The following is a 13,830-nucleotide window of genomic DNA, read 5'->3' as shown; positions in this document are numbered from 1 at the left end:
TGCTGCAGGTCACTGATCACATTAACAGTCACATCTCTCCATGGAGACATAAACGAAGGAAATGAAGTTGGAAGGCTCTTATTTGTACATGTGCAAAGATCTGAATATAGAGTACAAATTATAGATGATGTCTGTCACAATTGGCTTAGTTTAGGAACTAAGCTGGAAAATTAATCAGCAAATATTTTGATAATCGGTAGCGAGGACAAAGCAGTTACTCTAAGAAATAAAAAGTTATTCTCTGATCTAAAACAGAAATAAACAAGCCTACACCACCACACATCGCTGGATTTTGTGTGAATACAGCTGAAACGACCCTCAGTCTGCTGGTGTATGTATGTGTGTGTGTGTAAAACTCTTTTGTGCAGCTCTCACAGACAGAGAGCTGCAGAAAAAGATGGAGAATGGGATGTTACCATTGGTTGCTATGTTTTTATTGAGTCCTGTCCTCAAAACCTGCATGCTCTTTTGGCCGGGGGCTACACACTGACAAACCGTCTGAAACCCAGAAACGTCCTGAACACAACAACATTTTTTAAGTTGTTTTTCAAAAAAAAAAAAAAAAAAGGCAAAAAAATCAATATTTCCTAATCGCAGCTTCACCAATGTGAGCATTTGCTGCTTTTTTAAATTGGGAAATAACACAGATTTTTTAATTATCTGCAGCCCTAGTTTACCTGTTCTTAAGAGGCAAAATATGGGAGAAGATATTTAAAGGAACAACATTTTAAAAATTTAGTTTGCAATGCAGCTGGATTCAAGAGATCTTGTGAGAATCAGTCTTGGCTTCAAGTTGCCCGTTTGTGTCTGAACAAAAAGTGACAACAGGGTATACTGTACTGAGGTGATTCAGGGGTCTGAGCGATGAGGGCAGCAGGCGGGGACAGAATATTTTCACTTGTACCACAGTGGATTAAGGATTTATTTCAACCAAACCAAAGCTGTTGGTTGATGCAGGGGTTTTCATGAATTTCACTTTGTTTCTGTCTAGTTTTATAAATATTACAGACAATAGATGTAAGAATATTTGCTTTCTTGACAGTTTGTGAATTTATTTATTGATTAGATTATACAAGCTAAAAGGGCTTGTGATATTCATCTCCAAAGTGGACCTACGGGAGATGAGATGGTCATACTAATTTCATGGACACCTTTGAAGTAACATCAGGTGTTATTTCTTCACATTCTTGTATTGATGTCAGTTTTCTTGAATATTTTAAATTTAAAAACAGGCCATATTTTGCACATTGCTCCTATAATGCTGTTCTGTGTTACTTATGTATTCACTGAAAGTATTTGTGTATATTTTATGAGTGAAAAGGAAAATGTTTACTGTTTGCATAAAGCTTTGGACTGTTTTTGTTGTTTTTAATTTCCTGTTGGGATGCTTTGAGATAATCTTTAGGATAAATATGTGATTTTGTGCCAGCTTAAAGGGACAGTCCCCCCCTTTTTTAAACTTTTTTTTTTTGTCTGTAGTGCTATTTATCCATCTATACTGTTTTGGTGTGAATTGCAGAGTTTGGGATATTTCTGTCTTCTCTCCAATACAATGGAACTAGATGGCACTAGTCCTGTGGTGCTCAAAGCACCAAAACCGCAATAGTAGTGTCTCTTTCCATAAATCATGACCTGGTTGCTCAAAATAATCCCCAGACTTTGTTGTGAGCAGTTTCATGTAGGAATTACTTTCTTTCGGCAGCAGAATCTACCGGAACTACTTTCTTTCTAATAGAAACAAAGTTTGGTGAATTATTCTGAGTAACTGAGTCATGATTTTTTGAAAAAAGACAGCCAATATCTCCAAAACTCAGCAACTCACACTGAAGAAATCTAGATGAATAAATAGCACTATAGGCCAGGAGAAAAAAAAAAATGTATTTTTGGTTTGTGATATGTCCCTTTAATAACTTTATCTCAGTGTTTTAGTTTTGTTTGGACTGAAAAATCCCAGTAGGAGCCCCGTTGAGTTAGTTGGCTGCTATGTGTGTGTGTGTTTGTGTGTGTGCATACATGCTGATAATTGCAACCGTCTCTGTCCATGCGTCAAGACAGCGCTTGTGTTATCTGTCAGCAGCTTGTTAGAGAGGTGAACAACCATGACAGATCTCCCTCTCTGTCTCTCGCTGTCTTTTTCTCTCACCACGCCCCATTACACTGGAGGTGTATCAGCAGCGAGCGCTGTAAAGGCCGTGGTGAGAGCTCGGCTTTCTGCCGATGTTTTGGCAGACGCCAGTGAACGCCTCGTCAGTTTCTCTGCTCTGCCTGCGCTCAACAGTGCACACTCTGGACCACTCACAAACTTGTGGACGACATCAATGAATATACAAAAGTGTGCCACACACACTTCTCAAGTAGTTTGGTCCAGACTGAAACACCTGAACAACAATTCTCATGAAACTTTGTAGAAACATTCAGGATCCCCAGAGGATGAATCCTAATGACTTTTAGGGCTGAATGATTTTGAAAAAATATCTTGACTGATATTGCACTTGAGATATGATTTGCAATATTAGATGTAAGAATCCTTTTTACATCATTATTCTTATTTTGATTGAATAACATGTTAAAATGACTATGGGTGTGATTATTATGCAGGAATCTGTACCAAATGAAGATGTTTTTTTTAAGTCTGTAGAATCTGTAGAAAAGTTTTTTTACACACATTTTGCCTTTAGCAAATATTGCAACTCCTGTGTTCCGAAAATTGCATGAAGCCATATTGTGATTTCAGTAAAAATTTGATTAATTGTGCAGCCTTAATGATTTTGCATCAGCAGCAGGTCACATTTTTCTCTGATTCAGCGTAATATCTCAGCATCTACTTGATGGATTGGCAAAGACTTTTGTACGAATATTCATGATGGTTTTGTTGAACCCATAACTTTTTCTCTGATGGTCCTCCTACCATTGCATTGCCAGACTTATTTGCAACTAGGTGTTAGTCTGGAATCATCTGGATTTCATGATGGCAGCAGTAAGGGAGGACCCTATAGTTTCTGTGATAACACAGTCATGTTAGGAATTGTGGAGAATTTAAAAAATCCATACACAGATTTCATTGAGCCCTACAGTATATTAAGGCTGACTGGACATTTGAAAATATTACTACATAAGTTGTTGTTCTAAGTAAGTAATTAATTAAACACATATTTTTTAAAAATCAACAACTATAGTTTAGTTTTAGAAAGAATCTGACCATGAAGAGCAGCCAACTGAAAAGTTTCATGTGAAAATACCAAAAATAGCATTTTGCTTACCATTAAACCATTATCAGACCTTTATTTTGAAAGGGCGCAGTGCTGTGTTCATTGGTAATGATAATGAACTGTATCCTTTATATTAAACTGTAACTTTTTTCACTCAGTACTGCATATTCTTCTACTTTTGCTGCTACTATTGTTGCAGCCTGTATGCAGCATGTATGATACACTGTAAAACATCAGGTCTTGAACATTGCCAACAAAATATTAGCCCATAATTCAACATGGCAATTCACAAAGGGTGACCAACAGTCTGCAACCTTTAGGATCAAAAGAGCCATTTTTGGCTGAAAAAAGAAAAGAAATCTGTCTGGAGCCACAACTATTAAATTTTCCTTGAAGACATTTTTTTGATTCGGCATCCATAGCTAACTTGCGGTGACTCAAAACGACCAGCCACCATCAAAATTCAGAGGAAAAGGCACAGCACCTTAGTAAAAAGCAACATATTTTTACAGTTTACAAATGCTGAAAAAAAAAAGAAAAGAAAAGAAAAACAGAGCTGAGAGAACTCAGAATTTCAAGGCAGTGTGCTACAATAGATTTGACTTTTGAGCACCAACTCAAACTCTCTTTTGAAATAAACTTCAAAAGGTTTTGCCAACCTCTAATCTTTTGTTGAGATAATTTACTTGTTTTTCCTCCGGAAAGCTTGAATCTTTGAGTTTTAGAAACTGAAAGAGTCAAAACATGTATTTCGAGATGTTAACCTCTCACTTTTACTTGGATCACTTGATTTTTTTTTAAATACATATTTAAGAGGTTCTAAAACTCAAAGATTCTATAGAGGAAAAGCAAATTATCTCAACAAAAGATTTGTAGTTGGGAAAACTTTTTCAAAACTTAAGAGTCTGTTTTAGGCTGACTTGTAAAATTATCTTACATAAAAACTGACAAACATCGTATGTCTAACTAATTACAGATCAAAAATTTATTTATCTCTCAACACTGACTACTGTACATAAGGTTTCCAAGCTAAGGTCCCAATGGGAGACACGGGAGGGGGAGGAACTTCACCTCTCTTAACCAGCAGAAATCCTTCCAGCTGTTTTATCTATGTTTCCAACAGAGAAATTTATGGTTAGATGTAAAGAAAATGCTAAATTCTTAAGCTCGGTGGGCTTGCAATACACAGGGGGAAACCCTGACCAAGAAATTGTTTCCTTTTCTGAGACATCACTGAGAAACCTTTCTTTAGTTGACAAATGGGCCACTCACTCTTTCCACTGGAAGAACATGACATTTGTTCTGGGACCTTAACTTAATTTCCACCAATTTATCCACCAAAAGGAATTTCACAATTAATTTAAGAAAACAGATGCAGTTTCAGAGTCATGCATTATCTATTTACAGCTTGTTCAACAATGTCCAGTTTCACCTGCTGAAAGACTAAACCGGAGACCAAAAAGTTTAAGGAGCAAAATGTAACAGTTGAACATCCAAAAATGAGTACAGCAGCCCAAATATCAAGTTGGAGCCATGGCCTGTATACATATGTTGAAATCCTATTTAATATACAATTTATGATTGAAACAAGTGTCTTCGCCCTGCCAGCTCCTCCCTAGACTCAAGGAAGCTCAAGCAAGCTGCAGAAACACTGCAGGAGTGCAAGACGAGTGCAAAATTATAATGTGACTGCAAGTTGGTCAGCTGTTTATAACTTAAGAAAAGTTAAGCCTGTTATCCTGAAAACAAAAGCCCACTGCTCTGACAATACACATTCTGGAGTTGGAGTTCAGTGACTGCCTGCCAGACTCCATTAAGATATTGTTCGATTTAACGGTTATAAACATCTACTCCTTCTGAAGGATTAATAAAGATTTCTTACAACTCATAAACAGACACTAACTCATTCAGCAAACATTCAGCTTTAAATTTGCTGTGTAATTAATGTGTAAAAGGCAACCAATAACACAAGTTATGGACCGGAATAGAAATTTCAAAGGAGGATACTGCAGCTGGGGTACTGTTGTCAAAGAAGCGAGTATTTCAGCCTAGCATGTTTCCTTAATCTCTGATGACATGGTCTTTTTATGATTTGTTATAGTGAAAATATTACAGATTTCTCCTTTAAAAGTCACATGTGTCATATTCACAGATGTTGCACTGCATTTAAAATGGTTTGTTTTGATCAATCCAGGGTTTGTCTTTAACTGCTCTTACACACACACACACACACACACACACACACACACACACACACACACACACACACACACACACACACACACCATATCAAAACTGTGCCAGTGGACTTCAGGTGGCTGCACCTTTAATGAGACACACGCTAGTATCAAGAGGTTCCCTGAGGAACAGTCCCATGAGAAATAAGCTCCCGCACTGTTCCTACAGCATGTATTAATGAGCCCAGTGCGCAGAGAGGACAGTGTATTGTCTTGTGTGGGATGGACTGTTAATGAAGGGCTGTGAAACATGACACAACACCTGTTGTTTGGCCGAATACAAAGATGCTTGTTCTCTCTGTATCAAACTGTCTGTCTGCGTCCCTGCCTGACTGATGTCTGTTTTTAATGTCTGTCTTCCTGTCTGTCTGCCTGTCTTATCTGTCTGTCAGGCATCCTGAGAAGAAAGGACAGACCAAAGACATTTTCCATCTGTCAATTCCACGTCTTCCACCTCATTTGTAGTGCTGTCTTCCTGCTGATCTCTCTGTCGATCTTCTTTTTCCTTCCCAACAGACCCTTAAAGTCTGTCTCATTGCACCTATTAGTTTTTTATTCTCTTCACTCTTTACTTCAGCTGATTTTAAGAGTTTGCACTTTGCTTTACAATGTCCTGTCTTGTCATAAGAAGTGAATTTTAAACAAATTCCCCCTCAGGACTCTGACACCTGAAACCAGAACAATAGCCGGAGCCCAGGAGAACCATCAATAATTGATTGTGCACCAACACTAACTTGGCGCGGTGCGACGCTGCCTGCCTCAGAGAAGCCGTGGTCGAGACAAAGCTGTTGAAACGCTGGTCTCTGAATGCACGTAGCATCCAGATAAGAGCAAGAACAGGCTATTGTTCTTGCTAGTAAGGTGTAGAGGCTTAAGGGCAATGTCACACAGATGGTTGGTCTCATGCACACATGTTCATCGTGTCCCGCTGCTCTGCTGTTCCCCATCCTGATGTTTTCTGATTGTTGTTGAAAGTCTTCTTTTAATGTGGTGAATCAAAACTCCTACAGCTGCATGCACATCTGTGAAGACTGAACAATTCATGATTAATGACAAAAGTTTGAGTAACATTGTGCAGAGTGCTGCAGGCTCTCTGAGAGTCATGCTGAACAGTGTATGATCAGTATGTTGTTCCACGGCTCCACCTACTGGATGAATGAGGTAGCACAGGGTGTCAGCACTGAATCCAGCGTGTCAGCAATGACTGATGGGAAAGTAAGTAGGGTTGCCACCTGTCCTGTAAAACACAGGATTGTCTGATATTGAAAAAATTGAAAAGACCAAGCATATTACCAAATGTCAATCTGATGTTTGAATCCTTAATATAACGGATGCAACTGTGCTTTACTCTTATTTGCACTGTTTCCTTTACATTCATGTTTAGAGCAGCATAGGACTTTGAAATTGATGCATAAAAAGCACAAACTGGTGCAGAAAAATTCACCAGAATGCAGGAAATAAAATGACATTCAAAATCTCTGACACCTAACAAGGTGTCCCTCCCATTTTCCCACGTTGAAGGGGGCAACACTAGAAGTAGTGTAATTCAGGTGCTCTACTGAAAATAAACGTGAATGTAACTCTTCAAATCCCCTGACATGGAGAGGCTTTTATATAAAATATCTGGAAACCCTCAGGCAGGAATCGTACTGCTCGGCCGTGCCCACAGGTTTTGGAATTGTTCTTGTATTCTGCATTTTTTGGGGGAGGAAGTGGGATGTTGAAGGAGATATATGTAATATATTTACTGTACTAAATCATAAAATGTTCATGATACATCATCAGAGATAAGCAGCATATTCTCCTTTGAAATTTGTTTCACATTTATTAATACTAATACAGAATGTTCACCAAATGAAAGTGTCAGTTCATGAGTTGTTAGAAATCAGCAACATTTTTTAGAAGAAGTGGATGTTTATAAAGGTTAAATTGAGCAATATGTCAGTGGGGTTTGGTTGGCAGTAAGACAGGCAGTCAGCTTGCTTCACCCATACATTGTGTATTTAAAAGGAATTGACCTATTTAATGCTTCAGTTCACTATTTGGACTTCTGTACGCATGAAAACATGAAATTCTTTATGATTATAAATTTTAAAAAAAACTCTCCAGGGACCAAAGTTATTATAGTTAACTAAACCTAAACTAGAACTGTTCAATTAACTGATATAGAAGTTAAAAAAAAAAAAGTGAAAACTAACTGAAATGATAGTGTGCACTTATAAAACAAAAAGAAATCTCTTTAGTTTTAGGCTTTGTCAGTTTGGTCAAGTATTTCAAAACATCAAGCATGAGGAGGCACTGGTACATATGTTTACTGAGACTGAAATGTCTACATCAGTGGTTCTCATACTGGGGATTGAGACCCTCAAGGTGGCCGTGAAATTGTAGTTTCTGTGGGTCACAAGAGGGTTGTAGAGAATAAAATAAACGAAAATAATATATTATGGCAAGAAGAGTGGAATGAGTCAGGAAGCAGACTTTTACATTACATCACCTGTTTCAATGATGTCATCTGGCAGAGGTAGCAAAAGTACATATATACTTTACTCAAGTAGAAGTACTTGTATTGCTTTTGTGAAAAAAAATACTGGTAAAAGTAGAAGTACTGATTCAACTTCTTTAGGGTAGTAAAAGTGAAAAAGTACAAGCTCTGAAATGTACTTAAAGTGTATAAGTTAAAAGTTGCCCTCTGAAGAACATTTCTACTGACTGTAAAAGTAAAATGTTGTGAGAAAAATAAATACTCAAGTCAAGTACAGTGACTAAGTATTTGTACTTCGATACTTCCCACCCCTGCAGCAAACACCAAACTGATTTTTCTGGTGGGTCACGACTCAGAAAGGCTGAGAACCTCTGGTCTACATGACTGTGAGTCACATGTGCTTGTACTGTAAAAGCTGCTCTGAACCTCTTAAATCTACACCCCCTATTAAAATAATAATGAAAACAATAAAACTTCTACTAAAACTAATAAAAATGAAACATTTTTAAACAATGAACACTAAGCAGAAACGAGCAAACCCACTCTGGAAACCAACTGAAAACAACTGAATAGAAAAACTTAAAAACTTCATAATAATAAAAACTAATGAAAGACACAAACTACAGTAACTCTATTATGGACATAGAAACTATCTACACACCATGGAAAAGGTGACTTTTAAAATTTTAATTTCATGGTCGAAATGGGTTTGTTACTCACAGGAAGCAGACACTTCCAAATTTGATCTTTTTTGTTTGTTTAGTTTTTTTCTCAACAGGGTGTGACGGTGCTGAAATCAGTTCATGTTGTAATGCTGCAGTTGTAACAGTTAACGCATTTTCAACCAATCCCTGTGAATTTGACCAATCATTGCAGCTCTCCACGAGTTCCACCAATCACAGCAGTCCGCAGTGCAAATGCCAAACATGTACAACTGCTCAGTATTTTATTATAAACTTTTTTGTACTTTTTTTTATTTTGTCACAGGTACATATGTCACAGGTATATGGAATACTTCATTTACAAATAAATCATATTTTATTAGAATTTTACTAACAAAAATTCTGGGTAAGGTTACTGAGAACTCTCAGAACAGAGTGTGGTTTTACTCTGCCTGAACAAGTTGCCTTCAAGTTGAAATCAGGCATTTTAGGCTGCAGTAATCCCCCCAAAAGCCCACAAAGTCCTGGAGGGACTGCTAAATCCCTGTGTAATTAACTTTACCTGTGTACTTGTATCCATACTTACTGTAATGAAAGTCATATGCAACAGAAATTGTTATCAGACCAGACATCATGACTACACACTGGTATTCTAAGCTTGCAGGTCATTACTTCAAAGTCTCTTCAAATGGCCAAATCTAGATTTGACACAGTTTTTGTTTACACCCACTATGGCTGCCAGAGAGCATAGAAAATCAGCTAAGAGTCATGTTTGTCATAGTGTGTAGTGTGTTGGTGGAGCAGCAGGAAGGTACAACAGACCGGTCCCTCTGTGCGTCCTCAACTTCCTGTCTCCGTGCTCTCCAGGTGAATGGTGTGAACATCGAGGGCATGCGGCATGCAGAGGTCGTGGCCTTCATAAAGAAAGGTGGAGATGAGACCTGGCTGCTGGTGGTGGATCCAGACACAGACGAGCACTTCAAGAGGAGGGGGGTTGTCCCAACAATCAACCACGTCAAAGGTGGGACAGCACTAACACAAAGGTTATGTGTGGTTTATTGTGATTAGCGTGTCTGAGTAACATTTTACTTCTTCCTAAGAAGAATGATAAAGGTAAATAAAGACATAATGCAATGATTTGCAAATCCTTTTTGACTTATTTTCAATTGTGTATAGTATAAAGACAAGATACTTTATGTTCAAACTGGTAAACCTTTTGTACACTCAATGTGAGTTTGATGCCTGCAACATGGTTAAAAAAGTTGGGACAGGGGCAACAAAAGACTGAGAAAGTTCAAAAAACACCTGTAAAACATTCAAAAGGTAAAAAGGTAAAGGAAAAATTGTATGGACAAGTATTCCAGCAGTTTAAGGAGAAAGTGTGATGTGGTCTGCTGAGTCCACGTTTTGAATTGTTTTTGGACATCATGGACATCGTGTCCTTGGGGCTAAACTGAAAAAGGTCCATCCAGATTGTTACCAGCACAATGTTCAAAGGCTACCATCTGTGACGGTATGGGTGTGTGTTTGTGCCCATGGCATTATGGGTAGCTGTCACAATGTGTGGTGCATTATGAAGCACAAAATACAACAACAGAGACCCTGGACTGTTGAGGACTTAATGTTGCAAATCAAGCATGAATGGGAGATAATTTCACTTTCCAAACTTCAACAATTGGTGCGCCTCTGTAGCTCAGTTGGTATGACGTGTGTCCTGTGCACTGAGGCTGTCAGTCCTCTGCTGCAGCCGCTGGTTCGTCTCCCACCTGTGGCCCTTTTGCTGCATATCATCCCTTTTCTCTCGAGTCCCTTTCCTGTCATATCTTCAGCTGTCACTATCAAATAAAGGCAAAATGCCCAAAAGTAAGCTTTAAAAAAAAACTTCAACAATTAGCTCCCAAAAGTGTTGTTAAAAGAAAAGGTGATGTAAGACAGAGGTAAACATTTTGGAACATGTTGCAGGAATCAACTTCAGAATGAGTGTATAGTAAAGTTAATCAGTTTGAACGTTAAATATATTGTCTTTGTTCTGAATTTAATTGAATATAGGTCAAAAAGGATTTGCAAATCATCACATTCTGTTTTTATTTACGTTTTACACAGCATCCCAACTTTTTTGGAACAGGCGTTGCAACTAATTTAGAATTAAATTAAAAGAATTATAATAAATAAAATATTAAAACTAGTTTGGCTGTTTCTGTTATTTTACAGTTTAGTTAGTCTTGTTCATTTATTCATCATTCATGTGTTTTGAGACAGATTTAATCTTTTTGTTCTTTTTGGTCCAGCTGACCTGCTGCGCACAGACTAAAATATTTGTAGGCTGCACAAACGATGAATTGGAAGTAAACAGTACAATATGATATAAACTAGTTCCTTCTGGGAAACCTCCCAAGAAATTCTGAGGAATTTATTCAGAACTGTAAAATAAAGTGTTAAGATGTTCTGTTTACTCTCACTAGGCAATGTCAAGGAAAATATTATAATAGGAAAATATTATTCTCAACTGATTCCTGAAATAACGAGGATGAACGATGTTACATTATAACAAACCTTGTAAACCTTCTGTGTTGGCTGAGATTTCTTTCATTTGAATGAATATGTATACAGATTACAAAGACTATACTAGTGTGTAACACAACGATCTGTGGGCGTCTCAATGTGTGCAGACTACGACGGTCCGTCCATATCCAACGGCTCCCCCAACCCTCAGATCAACGGCAGCTCCACCACGCAGTCCATCAGGTCCACACACTCTGACCTCAGCAGCCAGGGCAACAGCACACAGGTGGGTGTGGGCGCTCGTGCACGGGGCTGTGTTTGCTCTTTGATCCTTCACATGAAAGTCACTACCATCAACCCCTTCTGTTTTGTCTCTTCCATCCTCTGTCACGGTCGCCTGTCTAGCTGGCGGACGACGACGGCGGCCGGCTGCTGGACCCGTTCGCCGAGATGGGCCTGAGCGCCACAGCGGCGGAAGAAAAGATGAAGCTCCATGCCAAAGAAAAGAAGAAGGCGCCGCAGATGGACTGGATGAAGAAATACGAGCTTTTCAGCAACTTCTGAGACGCTCCCCTCCGAGGACACTTCAAACACCAAAGGACAGAGACATGAGCTCTCCGTGTGGACAAGTTTGTGTTGTGGGAGAATCTCCTTCTTACTACACAGATATTGCTTTTTTTTCTCAGAGAAAGAACCAACATCCCCCAAACAACAGAAGATATTTTTGTTCCTGGAATTAAATGTGACAAAATGAAAAACGATGGACTTTTTAAGCCACTTCAGACACTCTTTAAAAGCCACTTTTCCTGCTTCAAAGTGCTGACAGACTGCAAAAACTGTGCATACTTTGCTAAAATCACACTGTTCAGAAGGAAGAGCATCTTAAAAGCTTCTTATAAACGTGCTTATATCAGATGAGAGTGTTGCAATTCACAATTTGCCTAAATCCTCATCACTTTTTCTCTGATCATTCCATTCTCCCTGCTCCCAGAGACTTATTTCAAACAAATGTGGGAGACAGTTATTTTTATATTTAAAAAGTATAAACCACCATTAAAAAAAAGAGCATTATCCCATCATCATGGGCTGTTTTTATGGACACTGTGACATGTATGATTGTGGACATTGTGGGAGTTTTGGCCCATCAATCAGAGGAAGCCCAAAGTTGTGGCAGAAGATCACTGTGAAAGAGTCGAGACCCTCCACTTCCAGATGCCTGATGGTCACCGCAGACGGAGAAAAGGACGGCCGTGTGGAACGTATCCTACATGTATTTGTACTTTTACATAGAGTGAATGCTTTACTCACAAAGAATTCATGTTACTTGTTGTTTAGCACTCAGTTTGAAATAAATGTACCGCCGCTAACCTCTTTTCCCGAAGTGCTGCAGTGCACGACAAAGGGAAGCACCACTAACATTACATGTATTGATACAGTAAATAATGGAAACTGGAACGTGGAAAGGAAGGATTCTCAGGGCAAATGGCGCGATGAATGAGTTGAGTTTGGAGAGGGCTTGATGTGTACAGCAGAGGGCAAACTTACACCACAAACAGAGGCCGCCTTTTGGCACTTGAACTGCACACAGTGGATGTTCATCCAGGCCGTTTTATGGGGATTGTGTGGGACCATTCTTTTTATTTGGGAGCAGTAACATCCTGCGGGCTCTGCTGGTTGCCTGGCAACAGTTCAGGGCCCAAAAGACAGTGGCACATAACCCCCAGTAAAGCATCAAATTGTTATTTTTACACCCTTTTGCAAAGATTTAACAAACAAGATACAAGGCGTTAATTAGTGAGCTTTAGAAATGCTGAAAGGTGGATTCTGTTACCTTTTAGACTGAGCGGGCCACCTGTTACCACCTGTTTCTGCTTGAAGACCACCTCAGAGAATAGGGAATACATTTTAGATATAAACATAAAACTCCCCTAGTTGATTACTTACATTCAGGCAGTTACTTTGTGTATAACAAGTTTTTATAAATGTTATGTTTAAACTTCAAAAATTAGTCATCATCTAATTAAATAAGTGCTAATTTGCATAACTTTCCAGAAGAGCAATTTTAGATTTTGGATACAGCCAGTTTTAAAAATGGTCTTGTTTCATTTTGTTGACATAGAATCAAAGATTTTTACAGAGGGAATATTTTTTTATTAAACCATAAATCAGAAAACACTCTCAACAACCATAAGAAAGTCAATTTTCTTTGTTTTAGTAAAAAAAATAAGTTATATAAAACAGGCTATGAATTATATATGAACATACTGTAAAAAAAAAAAAAAAAAACTTCAAAATATAGCTAGGAATAAAACTGGAAAGTGTGGTGTATTTAAGTCCTACTGAGGTGGAGATTTCTGGTATACAAAAAAACTCATTTTGAGAAATTGGCTGTAAAGACACGTATTTCTACACATTTTGCAAGACACTACAGGTGAATAGGGTCAAATTTTAACCTATAGATTGCATGATGAAACTTACAACTTACTGATAGAGTTTTGTATTACAAGTTTTTATTTTTATTTTATGTTTAAAAGTAGAATCTGCAACATTGTTAAGAAACACACCGTTCAAAGTCGGCCCCTCCTCCCGGGCTCAGAAAACTAGAGCGAGGGCGAGGTCGCCAGTAGCGAGAAAAAGGCAGTGAATCAGAGAAATGAAATGTTATTTTCTAATTGTTTCGCAGCGATTATGTCCTAAATCATAAGCACGCCCACACTTGCACAATGTGGGATTTTGTG

The 13,830-nt window shown here is 38.3% G+C and overlaps 1 protein-coding gene across 1 annotated transcript in view; it reads left to right on the top strand.

The window, feature by feature from the left end:
• Positions 1–11,852, top strand: part of LOC146310056 (Na(+)/H(+) exchange regulatory cofactor NHE-RF2) — a 58,322-nt gene extending 46,470 nt beyond the window's left edge. Inside the window, exons 4-6 of the mRNA XM_084743482.1 lie at positions 9,458–9,611; positions 11,260–11,378; positions 11,498–11,852. Of these exons, the coding sequence (XP_084599608.1) occupies positions 9,458–9,611; positions 11,260–11,378; positions 11,498–11,656 (432 nt within the window). The 3' untranslated portion in view covers positions 11,657–11,852. The remainder of the gene's footprint in view (positions 1–9,457; positions 9,612–11,259; positions 11,379–11,497) is intronic.
• The last annotated feature ends 1,978 nt before the right edge of the window (positions 11,853–13,830 follow it).

Source organism: Lutjanus erythropterus, chromosome 19, assembly GCF_056507025.1.
Source record: "Lutjanus erythropterus isolate fLutEry1 chromosome 19, fLutEry1.hap2, whole genome shotgun sequence".
NCBI classification, from domain to species: domain Eukaryota; kingdom Metazoa; phylum Chordata; class Actinopteri; order Lutjaniformes; family Lutjanidae; genus Lutjanus; species Lutjanus erythropterus.
The sequence above is the reverse complement of the archived record's forward strand: the minus strand, read 5'-3'. Positions and strand labels throughout refer to the sequence as shown.